This window comes from Otolemur garnettii, unplaced genomic scaffold, assembly GCF_000181295.1.
Source record: "Otolemur garnettii isolate 467f Iridium unplaced genomic scaffold, OtoGar3 scaffold00005, whole genome shotgun sequence".
NCBI classification, from domain to species: domain Eukaryota; kingdom Metazoa; phylum Chordata; class Mammalia; order Primates; family Galagidae; genus Otolemur; species Otolemur garnettii.
The window spans coordinates 31,416,251-31,435,378 of NW_003852400.1; the positions used below are offsets into that span (position 1 = coordinate 31,416,251).

The 19,128-nt window shown below is 36.8% G+C and overlaps 1 protein-coding gene across 6 annotated transcripts in view; it reads right to left on the reverse strand.

Moving 5' to 3' along the window:
• Positions 1-19,128, reverse strand: part of ETV1 (ETS variant 1) — an 89,768-nt gene that overhangs the window by 19,980 nt on the left and 50,660 nt on the right. For all 6 annotated transcript variants that reach the window (XM_003782716.2, XM_012812336.2, XM_012812331.2 and 3 more), the window contains one exon: positions 14,908-15,155. In XM_003782716.2, coding sequence (XP_003782764.1) covers positions 14,908-15,155 — 248 coding nt within the window. The remainder of the gene's footprint in view (positions 1-14,907; positions 15,156-19,128) is intronic.

A 19,128-nucleotide genomic window follows, 5' to 3' on the forward strand; every position in this document is an offset into this window, starting at 1 on the left:
TAAGCTAGCTAAGTGGCTACTTCAAAGGCCAGTGTTTTGCAGCAGTGAACGGAGGCATTGCATTTGCATTTACTTCTGGTTTTTCATAAATAAAAATAACAAAATTCAACAACAATGATAAGTTATAGTTTAGCCTATGAAAAAATGTAAAAATGACAACACACTTACACTGCCATCTCATAGACTTGATGCTGAATCTCAGGTCTGACATTTCATGAGAGTAGGATATTTCGCTATTTATTTAACAACTTTTTCAACTTCATTTGTAAATTGGGAATAATAACAATGATACCCTTAAAAGGGTTGCTAGGAGGACCACACTGGGTAAGTCTTATACATTTCACACATATATACATACTATAAGGATATATTAATGTGGTACTTAGTAAAACTAGAATCTATTTTTAGTGATCCTCAGGAGTATTTAAACTGAGTGAACCACACTACTTAAACCTAGAAATAACTAGGTATCTAAATAAGTTAAATTAGTATTTTAATTTGCTATTCTTAAATCACAAGAGATGGCTGATTTGTTGCTTATTAGTGTTCTTATCCTGAAATATTTTCACAAATCCATTAACCTACGATATTTAAAATATACCAATTTAACATTCATTATAAATTTATGATCTGTGAGGTTTAAGCCAGAATCTCCAACAGAATTTTTAACCATTTAGGGGTACCTCTTTTGAGCTTGTTTTTAGAATATTACCCCCTGATGTCAGCTCTTAGATGACTTTGGCTTTAAAAGTTTTAAATGCAATCTAAAAATGTAATTAAGTAAATCTAATTTATGACAAAGAATTTTATTTATTTCAAAACTTGTGGATCAAAGAGCTCAATGACATGCTATTAGGACTGGCCAAGTCAGCTTCCAGAAATTTAACGGCCTATAATTTGTTGCAGATGAGTTTATGGTGATGAAAGCTGATCTAATATGCTACAAAAAGTCAAAGGAGCAAAGCACTGTTGTCATTTTAATGCACTGGTCAATGTAGGGGAAGTTAAGAAAAATAAACTAACACCCTAGCTTATTTAATAGAATTAGTCTTAACCTTAACCTATAATATTACTAAAATTCCTTATAAATTAAGATACATAGGCAAGAACCTAAAAAAAAAAATGTGGCTTCCTCTGTGTCTTGATTTGCATTTTCCAGGACTGCTGAGAAGCATAATACTGATTTGGGAAGCTTTACCAAGGGTTTGACCACTAAGTACAGTTTGGAATTTGCGCATGTAATGCTGCTAGGCATTCTGATCTATGTATATGCTGCCCAGTGGTCCAGAATGGTTTGCTTAAAATTTCCAGGAGCTACGAGAGACCAAAACAGAGAGGAAAGATTAGCCTCGATTGTCTGAGATATCTCTACAGAGACGGCTGAAATTGCTTTGCTATCAAATAATGTGCAAATCTTGATTTATTTCATACTGTAAAATCTAAATAAGGGGGGATAAAACCTCTTTCATTTGAGGCTTCTGGTTAAATTCCTGTGGCAATGAGCTGTGTACAAGTTACACATCGAAATGTCTAAGAGGAAAAGAGAAATCCCAACAGAACAGGAATAAGTTTGATGCTGTATTTTAATTTGTGTTGCCTGTATGTATGTATACAATGCAAAGACGGATTTATTATCCGCTCATTAACTCCTTGTGTAAGTATGTGACTCAGTTCAAGTCCCCATAATCCTGTATACTGATAATGACGGAAAATTTGACATGTAAATTATCCAGAACTAAAACATGTATGTAAACAAACATCTGAAATTATCCAGTACTCCTAAGACAGTGTGTGTATGTGTGTGTACCTCAATTCATATCAGAGAGTTTCAGTTTTTCAAAAACATGTATGTGTATCCATTATGTAAATGAATATTGAGTAATATAAAGATCTAATGGCACTAATCTCATTCAAGTGAGATGACCATTATGACATTTCCTGCCAATGTCTTATTTCTTAAATTTAGTACTTTATTGTTTTTTGTTTATTTCTTTTTATTTCCTGCTAATTTCACAGTTTATGTTTAAAATTCAAAGATTTTCCAGAATGCATAAATGAGCTTTTTGAGGATGCATTTAAATGTAAATGTATCCCATACATGCTTTTAGTCTGTTGTTCTGCTTGTCACACACACACACACATATATATATATATATAGGGTGTAGGTCATCAGAAAAAATATAATTTATAAAGTTTCCTTAAAAGGATGCTGATGGGAAGAAATTTTTTACACCCACATGCCCACTCCACTGCAGAATAAATCTAAAAGTAAATAACTCCTAAAGTAAGGCCCAGTGTTAGTAGTTTGTCTGAATTCACATGAGAAAGAAAACAGGTGTGATGGGAAAAAGTCCAGTTTTATCAAACCTATTTGTTGTCAATCATAAAACTCAGTGTGAACATCACGTCTTAGTTACTGAACCTCATAGATGGCTTAAATCTTAGGAGAGGAGTGATGCATTCAGTATTTCCTCATCCCACTTAGATGTGATCTTTCTCTTCAGAGTTTTCAGTAAACTGTGAATGTAAACCATGCAAAATCTGCAGAGATATTACTTTCAGCATAGCTTAAACACTGAATCTGCCATTGATAGACTTTAAGTATAGGAAGAGAATTATGTTAGTCTTAGTTAGACTTCATATGCCTACAACCGCATTTACAATATCTAAAAAGAACAGACAAAAAGGAAAAAAAAGTAAAATAAATAAATGCTGTTATCTTAACTGAGTAGCTATTTAAAACTTTAGGGCTGGCTCAGCACCTGTAGCTCACTGGTTAGGGCGCTGGCCACATACATGGGGGCTGGCAGGTTTAAACCTGGCCCGGCCTACTAAACAACGACAACTATAATCAAAAAATCACTGGGCGTTGTGGTGGGCACCTGTAATCCCAAGAGAATTGCTTAAGCCCAAGAGTTTGAGGTTGTTGTGAGCTGTGATGCCACAGCACTCAACCAAGGGTGACATACTGAGACTCTGTCTTAAAAACAAAACAAAACAAACAAAACAAACAAAACATCTTTAGGGCTATGCAGTGTTAAATACCAGCATCGAAGTTTTACCTACAAAATCGCACATTTCTCTTACAAGAATCTGGGGGATTTTTGGACAGTATCCCACACAAATAACGGCCCGATTTCTAGCAGGATTAGCTCACATGATCCACCAGCTTACAATTTTACAACTTTCACAAGCCTGTGATGGTTTTATTAAGTTACCATTGCGCTTACATCTCCCATCACTTTGACTTTAGTTTTGAGTATTTAACAGATACTACTGTGTTCTGACAATTAACAGAGGCTTAAAAGAAAAAAGGAGAAAGGATGCCATTAGCGGTCAAAATGGGCCACAAAAAAGAAAAACATTCTGAAGAGATAGAAGTTTTAAGGTGGAGCTTCCATCCTGAATTTCTTCTCTGCTGGAATCTACATAAATTAAAAACAAACGAACAAACAAACAAACAAAACCCCACACCACAAACTGCCCTGCCTTCTCACTTTCCTCTCTCCTCTGGATCACTACAATATTCAGATGGGCTTTTCTCTATTTGCTTTGAGCAATACTGGTAATAAGTTCAGTATAACAGTATCTTGCTAGACACTTGCACAATATGATTGTTTATAAGAGTATCTCTCTTATTTCTATCATCTAGCCCCAAATAGAATATTTTAATTATTGGAAATAATAATGGCATCTTATTAAAGGACTAGCAGTTATAAAAAAATGTTTAGACAAAATAAAACCATACCAAGGGAAATCCTTTGTAATTGCTTACACCCCTACTACATGTATGTGCAGTAAGTTTGCAAACATAATTATATTTGATCACTACTAAAACACTCAGATGGGATCTGTTAGCCCCTTTTTTACATGAGGACACTGAGAGCAAAAGAGGTTACAAATGTGCTCAATGTGACACAAATAGCTGCCAGGCCTAGGATTTAGTAAAATGCTTCCAGTGTCACACAAAGGGGATGGTTTTACTTTTTAATGCTAAGAATAAATCAGAACAGATCACATAGATGAAGCAGTGAACTGCAGGAACCCAAATACTTGAAAAAAAAGGTAACAGAATGAAAAGTTCAAGAACACTGTTCTACACTAAGGAGAATATTTACATAAATACCATTAACATACACTTACCTTCTTTTTGCTTTGTTTTTTTTTATTCTTATCATATTTATCTTTTAATTACTTATCCTTGTAAAATTTTCCAGATTGTATTAGAAACCACTTAACAGAAACCGCACACACGCGCACACACTCACACACGAGATGAACAATAACATCCATTTAATCTGACCAAAATTCCTTGAAATCATTTAAGTTATTTTCATCCTAGATGAAAAATACCTTTATGAAGTAAAATGCCTCCCTCTTCCTCAAACCTACCAAATAGTTAACTCACTCAAGTATAGAAGTCTTAAGTGTAAAAAATTCTTTAACAATATTCTAAACTTAAAAACATACTCATACATATATATACACTTTAAAAAACTGTTATTTTCTTCCAACTTTTGTCCATATGTCTGAAATAAACACACACACACACGACTTCCAAACATAAATCTTTAAATTGTCTCATTTAATTTCAAATCTCAGCTCCATTTACAAAAACAGTTGTATATGCATTTCACCCACTCAAAAGAAGCAGTTCTGGGCCTAAGTGTCCTGGTTGTTTTATTGAGAAAATAAAAAATAAGAATTCCACACTAGAAAAGTACACTCCACCCCCTTTCTAATTTCCTTTTTCCAAGCTAGTACAACTCACAAGCAGATTATTCCTCCCTCCCCCCTTTCCTGCCTGTAACATCCAAGTTAGACAAACATTGTGGGGCTGAAATGACATATTTGAATGGAATTCAGACCCACCAGTTCCTGTTTATGTTTCTGATTTGAGAATGTTGTCTTCTCATTCACTATACATTAGGAACACGGCAAGGCCATAAATAGTGTCGGGTTACAGGCAAGCAGGACCAATGAGCATTAATCATTACTTCCAGTCAACTGGCAAAAGCAGCAGCTGATGGAATACTACACCCTTCAACTCTGTATAAATGGACATTCCGGAGTGTGTGTGTGCATGTGTGTGTGTTTCCTTTCAGTCTCCATTTTATGAATGAAAGTCCAGGCTCTATAGCGTCCATTCATGTAAGAAAAATGCTTACAGGGCTCTGCCCCTAGGGATCAATCAGTCATGGGTAAAACTGATATGATTGGTTTAAGACAGCATTCAGCCTTCCATTAGTGACTTAAAATGCAATCCCTGTCCATTTGACCTGTGTTAATGCATAAAGAGTAAATCCAGACTATAGTCTCAATTCTCAAATCAAATCACTAGCCAATGCCACTTACTGTAACTGGAGATTTAGAGCTTATTTAAGTATTTCTTAGAAAAACTGATCTAGTGGACCGGAGTACTGGTTTGGGAGATTTGCAATTTTTAACTCAGAAACAAACAAATCTCATATGAGACATGTTAAGCAATGAAAAAGCAAAGCCAAATTGTGAGGGCAATCCATGGCCTCTATTATCCTCTATAAGAATAACAAAATCAATTAGGAAGGCATCACTGTCACTTTCCACAACTGAAGCACCAAAAAAATCAGTGATTAAGTGATCTACTAGTCCACAAATCACTGGCTCAGTAAAAGAAAATGATCTGCAAAAGTAAGAGAAACAAATAGTAATGATGTTAACATTTTCTGAAACAGAAGGATCAATAGCCCATTCTTTAAAGTTCCCAAGTGGTTCTCCACTTGAATTTCTTTAAGCAATAGTCCTAGAGTTAGGATGGAAAAAATAAGCTGCCACGTTCCACAGGAGAAAAAGTGGCCATAAGTAAAAGAGGCCTTGTAATATAACAGGTCCAGTGGTTGGCCTTTGGGAGTGCTACACATCAGGTCAAAAGGCTACAATTCATGAAACCACGATCATTGCCCGCCTCATTGGAAATTATACTAGAGATGGCAATACTTAAAAATATCTAGAATTTTTAGGGTAAAAAACGCAATTTATGAGAAATGATGGAAATGATTTTTGAAGAGTTGGTCCTCAACTGAATAGTGTTAAATATACAAGGGCTTTTAACAGCCATCTGTAACTTGGTCCTTGACTCCAAAGGAAAGAAAGCACTTCTTTCTTCCAGTGATGTGAAGCTATGTGGAAAAAGTACCATCAACAATCCCTGTGTGCATCTCTAACTGACCCAGGATGGGATCATTGCGAGGACTGTAGAAGAAGGGAGAAGTAGCGGCATAAAAATTGTCTAGTCTTTGATGTTAAACTTGTGAAAATTTGTCTACTGTAACATTATGATAATTTAATATTTAACTTCTAAATTTTAATATCTGGCAAATGAAGTTGTCAAAATCAAAATTATGGCCATATGTTGGTGCCCAGCTTCACAGAAACAGGTGAGGAGAGGATCTATATATCACATCATCCAGAAAAAATGTAGAACAGAGCAGTAGCACGGAAAAGGGAATATACATATATATATATATATAAAATCTATCTATAGAGAGAGAATTATTACTTCCTAACTCACATACATTTTTCAAGCCTCTAAAAAAATTCAGTTTTTTTTTTAAGAAATAACCTTTTTAGGTGCTTCAAAAATATATAAATAAAAGATGATGTAATTAACTTGAATATGTTCAAATAAAATATTTCATATGTTTAAAAAAATGTATTATGTTGCATAAGCTTCTTGATCAATATGTTTAAAATCTGATGATTGTAATATATGGAGTACAAGTTCATAATTATCAGGAGCCATATATAACATTCAAAATGGATTGAGTTATGTTCAATATCCATGCCGAAATAATTTTTTTTAGGTGTTAAAAGAGTTCTAGGTAGTACGGTTTCCATAACTTTAGGCCTTCCCCTTTAGTTATATAAGGTGGAGGCAGGCCTCAAGATAGACCACTGAGGTTTCTCAGAAGAGAAAAAGACAGACTTGGCCAGAACTTGGTGACTTTTCCATATTTTTGAAGGGAATATAAGTAGATAAATACCACCCCACTTTCTTCCCTCCTTTAGTTATCTAATTAGAATCTTAACTATGATACAATTTAAAAAATAACTAAGCTATGAAAAATAATTTCTTCGATGTGAAAATAGTGAATTATAAGTGACATCTGTATGTTTAAGAGGAAGAAATTGTTGATCACGGTGGGGCCTTTCATTTTAGAAATAACGACACTTTCTACTTTAGGACGGGTCTGAGATATTCAAATTAAGTATCAGTCACTTTGACTTTCTACTCTCCTTCTGTGTTCCATCTGACTCGAACCAGCATCTTTCCAGAACTTCCTTTTAGAATCACTCTGCTCCTTGGGTTTCCTGGACAACATTTTTGGTTGTTTACACATTCCCCAGTTATTAAGGAAAGAAGTGAGAAAAATTTATTAGAAAGTATGTTATGAGGCCAGTTTTTCTAGAACTATATCTCCTCTTGTAGATAAATAATAAGAAATTGTTGGGCAGCGCCTGTGGCTCAAGGAGTAGGGTGCCAGCCCCATATACCAGAGGTGGTGGGTTCAAGCCCGGCCCCAGACAAAAACTGCAAAAAAAAAAAAAAAGAAGAAGAAGAAGAAATTGTTTTTTAAAGTAATATATTGTGATGATAGAATTTCTGAGATATTGCTATTCTAAGAGTAGTAACAAATGCAACAGTAACAGCTTAGAAACAAACTACTGAGTAATTTCAGCCTTATGAATTTTGTTGGATTTGTTTGTTTCTTTTGTGCACATTAAATTGGTTGATTCAGGGTCTTACAAATCATCTTTGAACACATAAAAGACTATTTTTATGTTTCTGGGTGGATCTAGAAAATAATCATGTCATTTTTGCTCTGTTACCCAGTGATTTCATCTTACAACTTTCAATTTAAAACCATATTATAAACCCTGGAAAGGGAAGTCCAAGCAATGCTTAACAGAGGCAGCAGAAGGAATTACTTTACCACCATCCTGTTTGATTAGGATATGTATCCACCAACACAGAAAAACACTGAATCATGTTTACAGCATAAAATCTTCCTCTCTTGCCATCTCAGAAACCCAAGAATATTTAAGTCTCTTGATTAAAGTGCCAGCTTGGGTCTATGTGAATACCAGATATATTTGTCAGCTCTAACAGATGAAAGTTAAACACGTTCTAGTTTTAGCATATTTAACCTGGAGTAATTTTTTTTTTCTTTTTTTTTAGTATTTATTTCACCATTTCTCTGTCTCACAATTTTCCTGTGTGCTGAGGGCAGATTATCACTCTCTAACTATGCAAGCTTTTCTATTGTTGTCCTATTGTTGTATATTTTTGGTTGTATATTTTACATGTGCCCCAATTGTTCAGAAAGAAAGTAAGAAACATTTTTTAGAAGATATGTGTGAGTCAAAAGCCCCATGGTAAGAAAGAATTGATGTATGTGGACTCTGGCAGGGGTTGCTGGGGTGAAGAAAGGATAGATTTAAAATGAAAAAAAAGAAAATAATGCAACTTATTCTTCCAAAATAGCTTTTTTTTTAATATCTGTCTTGGGTCTGCTATCCCTCAAAAGCTTGCTTGTAAATAATGGATTAACTAAGACAAAAGTCCAAAGACAACTGTTTAAGTTGTAAACCAGTGAACTATCCAAAGGTATTAAGAAGGAAAGAGTGAAGTTCAATTAGAAGGCTCAGACTAAGCTCACATAATCAAAGAATTTTAGAACTGGATGGTTCATTAATTTGGCATTTTTTCTATTACTCATTATTTAGAAAGAAAATGATTTATTATTATTATTTTTTTTTTGAAGATGCCTTGCTCTGCTGCCCACGTTGGAGTGCAGTGAGGAAGTCATAGCTCACGGCAACCTCCAACTGCTTGGTTTGAGCAACCTTCCTGCCTTAGCCTCCTCTAAGTAAGACTATAGGCTAAAGGCTAAGCCACCATACTTGGCTTTTTTTTTTTTTTTTTTTTTTTTTCACACAGAGTCTTGCTATGTGGTCTAAACTAGCCTAAAATTTCTGGCTTCAAGCAATCCTCCTGCCTCAGCCCCCTCAAGTGCTGGGATTATAGGACTGAGCCACCATATCCAGGCAATAATCTCAATTCTTAACAGTGTTTATGGCAGTGATTTTCAATTAGTATGCCATAACACACCAGTGTTCTGTGATAGGATCTTATGTATTCCACAAAAACTTTTAAAGATCACTAATTAAATAATTTTCAAAACAAGTTCAGAGCACAGTAAATATATTCTTCTTTTTACTGTTTTTTTTTTTTTTTTTTTGAGCAACATAATTTAAGTACGCCATAGAAGGTTCAAGTGTGATGTGAGATAAAAAAGGTTGAAAAACACTGGTTTATAGTATATTTTAAAACATTAAGAGGGCACTATCATAACATGGCATTTGAGGTCTTATATTTTTCTACCTCACAACTGTGAACAATTAACAATTAGAATAAACTTTGGGTGCTAACAGGAAATGTATTCCTCCCAAATTAGGGAAAGCACACCTCGAGTCTTAAAGCAGATGTTCTTTACTGCTCTGGATCCTGTACAGCTTTTAAAAACATGAAATTACTCAATCTAGATTAGAATAATTAATGATATCTGTAACAAATTACCAAGTATTTCCCATTAGCATGAACAATTATGTAGAAAGGCAATACAAGGCCTGTGCACTAAACCGAAAATCAGAAAATTTTGATTTTAGTTTAGACTGCTGTCCAATGTATCTGTGGAACTGACAGTAAGTTCCTTAACTTGGATGAGCCTCCACTATGTATCTGTGAAAACTGGGTAGGGCAAAGCAGTGAGCATCAATAGCTTTCATGAGTGTGAAAATTTACAAGTCTATGAAACATCTTTGTGTGTCAACTTCCCAATTTAAAATAGCGTCAGTAATATTTGTCTCCCGATAAAGGTTGACTGCCTGCAAATTGAAAGAAGGCCTCATCAGTAGCAGCAGGGGTGGCCCTAAAAATCACCATTAAAAAATGCAAAAATATTTTCTTTGGCAAAGACGTAGTGTCAGAGTCTCTCTCTTACCCCCTAAGTAAGCTCAAGGCATGAAGCACTTTCCTTTATTTGTTTAGTTCAGCCATTTTCCTCTTGCCCCTGGAAGTTCTTCTTCAGCCCTCTACAAGACTCCACCACATGGTTGGGAAGCATCTTTAAACTAATTAGAATAATAGAAAAGGCCTCAATGGCTTTGACCATCTTATCAATGTACTACCCCTTCAACCAAATCCCAGTTTAAGATTTTTTACACCCAACAAAGTGCAAAGAACACAGTACGAATGTTGGAATTGTAAGTACTGTGGGGAGATGAATGTGAATCCACCAATTAGCATTAATTTTTCCTCTTCCATTTAAGGTGGTTTTAGACCCTAATGGAAAGTCATTTAAGCTTGCAGCGTATGAGACTATAATATCATCCTTCACTTAGGCTTCTTTTCACTTATAAAAGTGATTAATTTGGACATTTATCTTATTCAACTCTAAATAGGTGGATAATTTTAAAAATAATACTTATCCTTTCTGATTAGGAAAGCAGTACATGAGCATTGCTAAACTACAAAGCACTTTCTAGACACCATAGAAACCACCTATACTATTACCACCCCTACATAGTCAGGAGTTTTCTGTACAGGTCTTATTTTCCATGAGTCATACTTTAAATAGTCTCTTTTTTCCCCCCAAACTCAATAATCTGATTTCGTTAAATATTTTTCAAAAATCTGACGCCTAACTGCTGCTGCATAACATTTCATTTATAAGTAGCCATAACTTATTTTACCTGTAATATGTTTAGAGCTATGATTCTTGACATTTTTACATCCACGATTTTACCTATGATGAGTTTTAACATTCTCCTCTCCTGTCGCTCATTCACGGTGTATCTCTTACTATTTTTTAGAATAATTTGCAGAGAGTAAAATTACCCATCAAAGTATATGAAAATTACGTGCTGATATTTTCTTCAAAGTTTAGTTTCATGTGCCCCCTAAAAAAACAAAAAAACACTTCCAGGCGGCACCTATTACTCAAGGAGTAGGGCACTGGCCACATAAGCTGGAGGTGGTGGGTTCAAACCCAGCCCTGGTCAAAAAAAAAAAAAAAAAAAACTGCTAAAAAAACCCCAAAACAACATCTGCTTAAGATATTGGAAAATAAAATAAAATGAAGTGAAACAGAAAGCAAACCACCAACCAAACAACAACCATATGCAACTTTAATAAAATATATTTCGATAAATATCTAAAACATCTGCCTCAGCCTCACCTCCCTGGGTTTTCTAAACTTGCAAAACCTTCTATACATACATGAGTATAGCCATGACTCTGTAAAAATGGAACATCGCATAGGGACTCTCAGGAGGCAATCCTAACGAAGCACTCAATGCATATTTAACCTTTTTTATGTGGTCACTTGGTCTTATGGGCAAGAAAGACAAAAAAAAAAAAATCACCTTGAATTGAAGAAAACCAAAAAAAAAATAAAATAAAATAAAATAAAACTGTACTGCTTTGTTCAGCACTATTAGGCTAGAAAAAAAAGAAAAGGAAAGCAGCAGAATAGACGTACTGGCCTGGCTCCTTTAGAACTTCATATCAAGATATAATCATGATCCCACTGTACGGCTTCACTGAATTGGCCCTAAATATCTATTTCTCAACTCCTCACTTTTCCTCACTTCTGATCCAAGTTTTATTCCCTTCTCCTGAATAAAAATTTCTATTCTACCAACATAATATTTTGCATTTTTTATCTTAAATATTCAGCAGTTGAAATTGCATTCCTATAATTATAATTAAAACTAATAGAGCTTCCATTTCCCATGTCGTAATTAATGTCAGCTTTTATTAGAGCACAATCACGTTGCCTTTTCCCGTACAAGGCTTCTTTTATTTTCACAACATTGATGGTATATTGAATCAAGCAATAAAGAGTTCTAGCAGCCGTCTGAAAGGGTAACCTTTGGATCATAGATGCTGAGTTAACCGACTTAGAAAATGGTTTTTGCATTGTTTTTAAACCATGTATAAACTATTTCTTAATGTAATGTGCTGTTTGGTCAAGTTTAACAGGTAAAAAAAGAAATCAGTGATAAATACATCTGATCGCATAAAAGGTTATTTAAAATGCTCTCGGCAAGGCTCAAAGAATTAATGACAATAAAACAATATATCTAGAAATCATACCCATTGATTTCAATACAGATATATCAACTTAATTGCAGCAATTTGGTAGCCAGTAAAATATATTTTGATACCCAGAGATTAATTTTTCATGGCCCTGGTTACACTGTTACTACATTTCTTTTAACCTATATCCCAAAGATACATCTTTACCATTCTGCTATTTTACCTTTCAAATCTATTGGCATTATCAAACGTAGAATTCAAAGGTGGTGTGCAATTATGGCAATTTGAAATACAATTTAGAGGGAAGAAAGTAACATAAAATTAACAGCTTTTATTTTACAAGTCATTTGTAAGATATATGGCACACTCACAAAGGGTGCTCTACAGATCTTCAAAAAAAGATTTTTTTTTGGCCAGGCGTTGTGGCGGGCGCCTGTAGTCCCAGCTACTTGGGAGGCTGAGGCAGGAGACTCGCTTGAGCCTAGGAGTTGGAGGTTGCTGTGAGCATGATGCCATGGCACTCTACCCAGGGGGATAGCTTGAGGCTCTGTCTCAAAAAAAAAAAAAAAAAAAGATTTTTTTTTTTTTTTGAGACAGAGTCTCACTATGTCACCCTGGGTAAAATGCTGTGGCATCACAGCTCACAGCAACTTTCAAACTCTTGGACTTACGTGATTCTCTTGCCTCAGCCTTCCAAGTAGTTGGGACTATAGGCAGCCGCCAGAGCACCCAGCTATTTTTTTGTTGCAGTTGTCATTTGTGTTTTTAGCTGGCCAGATTCGAACCTGCCACCCGTGGTGTCTGTGGCCGGTGCCCTACCTACTGTTCTATCTTATAGGACATAAAGAAACTTTCAAATGCTAGGCTATCCAAGTCATTTGAAATGATTCTTTAGGCTGGTTTATAGGATTTCCATATAACATTTCTTGAAACATGATGAATTTAAAAAACTGCAACAAATTAAAATGTGGTTTGGAGAATTGGGGAAATATCACTTAACAGGATTTGAAATTTACAGAGAGAAATGTATTCTATCTCTTATAAAGTCTGTTATATTGCAAGGTTCTTAATTATGGATATCTGGATGGATATGAAACGTTCTACATTGAATCAAATATGGGACATTTTAAGATTGTTCCCAAATTACAGGCTCTGAGGCAAGAATTAATGTTTTAAATGATAAATCAACCAACGAACTGATACATGTGGTCTCTCCTCCACATCTTTGAAGATATGCTGCAAGCCACATTAACAAACTGGCAGTCCAGGTCAAATTTAGCAGTTGAGGAAATCTCCAAATTATTTATCCCTATAGAATAAGATGGTATGGAGAGAGACAATGTCCAATCTTTGCATCCCAGCCCACGTCCCTTCCTGACTCTCCATCCTTCGATTAAACATTATGGCTAAATGCTGGGGACTCACAAGCTTGTGGGCACATCCAAGCTCCAGCGCCATTGCTTGACAAACAGCTGCCCCTTGGCCGCTCCCATGTCCCCAGTGCTGTGTACAGGCACAGGAGCTGTGTGCTCTGCCTTCAGAAAAGGTGCCAGGGTGAACCTAGTCATGCCATCAGAGTGGGCTCAACTGGACAGAGAAGTCACGAATCTGGGGAGCTGGCATGCCTTCTAGAGGCTCAGGCATGCCTCAGGGTGGTCAGTCCCCTTCATCCTGTGAACTTCTTGCCCATTGAGGGAGCGTGCAGTCAAAAGATGTTCAGAGGGAGACTTTGAAATTATAGGCCTCTCTCTTGCCAAGCTTTAACGGCAGTTCATAATAAAGCACATAGTTTTATTCACGTTCAAAACTGAGACTGGAGATAGTTCTCTTTATTTGAATGGATGGATATAAAAACCCAGCTGAGTTATGACTAGGAAAGTAACTCTTTCTTCGTAAAGAATGACTATAACTTTGTAACCAGGAAATGGTGCTCTTCAAATATTTCCAATGTTATGCTACAATAACGTTATTAATAATATTTTGCAAGTACAGGGTGCCCTTCTTATTAGTATAAACTTTTATTTCATATATCTTTTCAAAATGTCTGACATGTGTGAAAAGCAGATGTCCTGATTTCAAACACTATAGCAGGAAAATCTCAGAAGAGACCAGTTAAGTAATTCTTCTAAGGTCTGAAGGTTCAAATGTTGCCAAAGTTTATGGTAACATTTGCCAAAGATTCTAAGCCCCCCCTTCCTTTCAGGAAATCTCTCTCCCCACTTTGACATATTACTTTGTACTACTCTCTAGTTCACTGAGACAATGCACAGCTCTGTGAACAAACTGTACGTTTGTGTTTTGCTATTCTTCTTCAAATATGTGAGAGTTCATATTTATGAACCTTTGGCATCTTTGCCACCAATAACTTATTCTTTAAAAAGTTCCAACAATAAGTGATCCAGTCCAGAAGAATATTATGTCTTATAAACATTGTTATGAAATAGCACTGCAATAGTAAAACAGAAGAAAAAAGGAAAGAATCAAGAAAACATTTCTAATGCTTGGAAGCATAATTTTGTAAACTAAACTTTTCTTTGGGCTGGTTGCATTTTTAGACACTATTTCCACCTTCAGCTCATGCTGAAACATTTCGATATTCCAATCTTTCACATGTGAAGTTTCATTTAAGGGATAAAATCAGAAAGATCTCACACACACATACACCAAAATGGTCAAGAGCCACCCAATCTGACACCACCACTAAGCAAAGTGACAGGGAGGTGAAAAAATGCCTTGTATGTGATTCCGTCAAAGCATGAGCCTACCTGAGTCATAAGCAAAATCTCTGGGTTCCTGTTTGATCATCAGAGGTGGGGGGAAGCTCTGGCTGGCTGCACCGCCAACCATGGTGTTGTGTTCATACACGGGGTCGTGGTACTCCTGCTTAAAGCCTTGTGGTGGGAAGGGGATGTTTGGCTCAGACATCTGGCGTTGGTACATAGGACGTCCTTCCCTTGGCATTGTTGGCAAAGGAGGAAAGGAATTACAAGGTTCAGAGAGCTGGCGGCGAAATCTAGGGAAGAAGAGAGTGTGTTTCAGATGAGGTGGTAACATGGAATAGTCTTTAAAATCCTGACTCAATTTTCACTGCTTGGACACTGGATTTCTCTGTTCTAGGTCAGTAGCACTGTGTTTTTATCATACCATAACTTGCATTCCCTTCTCCTCAGTTCCTTCATGTGCCATTTCAGTAGAGAAAGTTGTGCTTTGAGTAGAGACAGAAGAGCATTGCACTATTTTGAGAAAATCTATGCATACTCTGAGGCTAAAATGCACAGGTGTTAGTCAATTCGATAAATGACGTAACTTCCATCTAAAAAGGGTCTCACATAATTATCTAGAAGAATAAGAGGGAAAACAGTCTGATCTCAAACTGCATCCTCTTTTAATTCTGTTATCAAAGTGATCCACAAACCGAAAACCTACCCAGTAAAAACCAACGTACTGGCTTTCCTTCCATTTCTATTGGTTACTGAGGAAGTAAGAGAGAAATAACTGGACGGACTTCTAACTTCTCAGCAGTGTCCTAATTAACATTGTGCTCCAGTGAGACATAAAACTGGGTCTTGTAGGGTATCCAACAGGAGCTGGCTTTAAAAAGGCCACTTCTTTACTGTCAAACAGTACCACCTACCCACTGGCTTCCAATAGCCTCAAACAAAATACCAGGTGGATAAAAATACTCATAAATATACAGCTGACGTCTCAAGATGAAAATAACATGGATGTGGTGCATTAGTTTGTGGCAAGCCAGGCTGTTAGGTCATCAGGAAGTTCTGAGGCCTTAGTGGATGGCTGGAAGTGAGTCCTGTGCTCTGTTATTCTTGGTTATACTGTGTAACGATTAGCTGATCACATAATCTTTCTGTTCTGTGTTTCTCATCCATAATATCATTGACCCACCACAAAGACGTGGATTAATTAAAGATTTAAAAGTGCTCTAAAAATGCCCCAGGAGTGCTTAAAAATAACCTACCTAACATTTCTATGAGCAAACATAAGACTATTAAACCCCCCATGCCCACTAAAAGCATGGCTAAGACTTTAATTTGTAAAGTTAGCATTTAATTTCAGGAATGTTCGATGAAAATAAAGGAAAAGCTAAAGAATGGCAAAGCAATCCCTTTGGTATTTCTAAGAATACTCCATCCTACGATTTAACTCTCAGCTCCCCGGTGGTCATGGAAAGCGCTGAAATCCTACCTACATACACCTGCAGCAAATAAACTTAGAAGGCAGATACCGCGAAACAGTGAGGCTGACTGGCGCTGCATTCATTTTCCTTCCCTTGCTTATTTCATTAGCCAAAAAAAGAAACAGAAATTATCATTAAGAACTGTCAAGGAGTGAATCAGAAAATTGTAACTTGAAGTTAAAATAAGAAACTGGTTCCCTTGTGAAGCCTTAAAAGGAAGTTAATAATACTTGTTCTGCAAGCTTTGTAAGAGAATCAAGGCATTTGTTTTTACGAGTCGACCTGATTGCAGTGGGGACTTGCTGGGAACAATATCTGTGAGGCACACACACCCCCCAGAAAGCTGCATGCTTTCAGGTGCCATTCTTGGGAGGCACTGACCAGTGGGAAAGAGAAAGTGTTTCAAGAAGCTTCTGGAAGAGAGTTAAAAGGTAGAGAGAGCTTGCTGATGGAACTGTTAGATAAACAGGGTGTAATTGGGGAAACGCTGAGAAAAAGAGATGGGGCTGCTGCGAGGCAGGTGGAAGGCAAGTGCCAGAGGGCTGGCCCCAGGGGCAGAGTGGGGCTGAGGAGAGGAAGCAGGGTGCAGGCCAGCTGGCCACAAAACATTCCCAGAGTGAAGTGGGGTGCCTGGGCTGGAGGGGGCGTTCTGGGGAAAGGATCTGTTCCCAGAGCAAACATGCCATTTATAACTGAGGGACTGTCAGTTGTTGGCCAGAGCCCTCTAAGAAATCCTCCTCAGAAACATACGGCTTCAGAGATTTTCCTAGCATGGGCCAGCTGGTACTGTCCTCAAAACTCAGCTGGGGGGCAGTGGGAAAAGACCCCGAGCCTCCCTCTTGGAGTTCCGGGCCGGCTGTTCTCAGTCTCAGATATTTGACTTCAAGTAGAGAAACTAAAATGGACTTGGCTAGAGCATTTCAAGTTAGGTCACCTAAAAACAGGCACACTGCTTATTCAGCAGCCACCTTGCCTAAGAAACGGCTGGTCTGCACACAGAGGAGACGACGCAGTCTCTAATTCTGGCACTCATTTGAAGAGTGAGAGACTCAGTTATCAGGAACTCTGGCGAGTTACCAGAAATGGACAAAATAAAACTTGTTTTTTGGTTCACACTCTCGTTCGCTTTTCGTCTTACACAATGTGCATCTGTTTAATGGCCCACCCTGCAGTAGGAATTCTTTCATCTGTATTTACCAAACTGTTTACACAGATGCACATACCATCAGACTCCGGCAAAGTCTCAAGTCTACAGGGTGAGGAGAAAAAGATACTAGGGAGCATTTAATAACTACGACAGAAGAAGACTTACTGATGGGAACCACAGTAGAAAAGATACGCTTACATCGCATCCCTTTATAGCAAAATGAGTTACTGAATTTGAGATTGAGTCTCATGAAAAATCCTATAAAAAGCTGGTCTGACTGCTTCCTTATTTTCAAGGAGTTGCCAGTGGCATATCTGCTGCTTTTCTGAGCTGATCTAGAAGATTCCTTTGGTTTGGTTATTTTTACAATGGCGTGTCAGAGCCAGTTTTCACTGGCTTATTGTTCAATTTGCAGGAATTTTTCGAGCCAATTGTTAAACGCAGCCATTATTGAGAATTAACTTATATAACTTCAAAATCAAAAAATATATTAAAAACAACACACACCTATTATGAAACTAATTTAAACCTTTTTATATGAAAGCTATAACCTAATAACAGCCTAAGGTTATGGGGAGGGGGGAGGGAGGGGGAGAGGGGGGAGGGAGAGGGATTCGAGGGTTCACTTCTGTGGTTCATCTTGCAAGGGTACAAGTGAATCTTTATATGAGTAGAATATGAATGTTTTGACATAATAACTAAGAAAGTTACATGAAGGCTATGTTAACCAGTTTGATGGAAGTGTCTTGGATTATGTATGAAAACACCACACTGTACCCCCAAAGGGCATCAATGTACACAGTTACCATTCAATAAAAAAAATATATATATATATATTAAAAACAGAGGCAATAAAAACTCAAAACTCACAACTTCCTGATTATTTCCCTACATTTCACTATGAAGTATGGTCTTGACGTTACCCGTGTTTACTGTATCTGAATGGCAGGAAGACGATATGTGGTGCACAACTGCTTTATCTCTTTCCAACTCCACGTTCAAGGGTGCTAGTGATGGTGCACAGTCAGCCATCGGGAGCACAGTATTTATATCATAAACTCAGCAGACGCTACACATAAGCCCTTCTTTGTTTTCCTCCTATCCAGTCTGTTCAGCATTTATCAGTGCACCCCTGGTTAAATCGGAGTACAAAGTAGAAGGCAGGAAGAGGAACATTGTATATAAGTAACCACGTTTTAAGTTGTATATTAAGGCAGTATCTCAGTATCTCTAACGATAATCCAACATTTTATTGAAATATGAATTTCTTCTTCTCTAGGAGTCATGAATTACCCAGCATAGAATTCTCCCTCACTCTATGTTCTAGTTGCATCTTGTTCCTTCCTTAATAAAACTAATTCAGCCTCTACCTCTTTCACTGTATATTCAGTGTCCGGGGGTCATGTGTCTACTGACATTAAATATTCATCACTTGCAAGCGATGGTAAATAGTTTTAATCAAATAAGTCCTATTCTGCAAAACTATGTACAGCTAAACCATTCAATCCAAGGTAAAGAACCTAATTCCATAAGCCACCTACTAAAATTAGTCTCCTAACTTTACAGAACAAGTACACACATATGCTCATAAAAATGGGATCATCTGATTTAAAGTTTAAGTGAAGCAATTTAATTCAAGCAAAG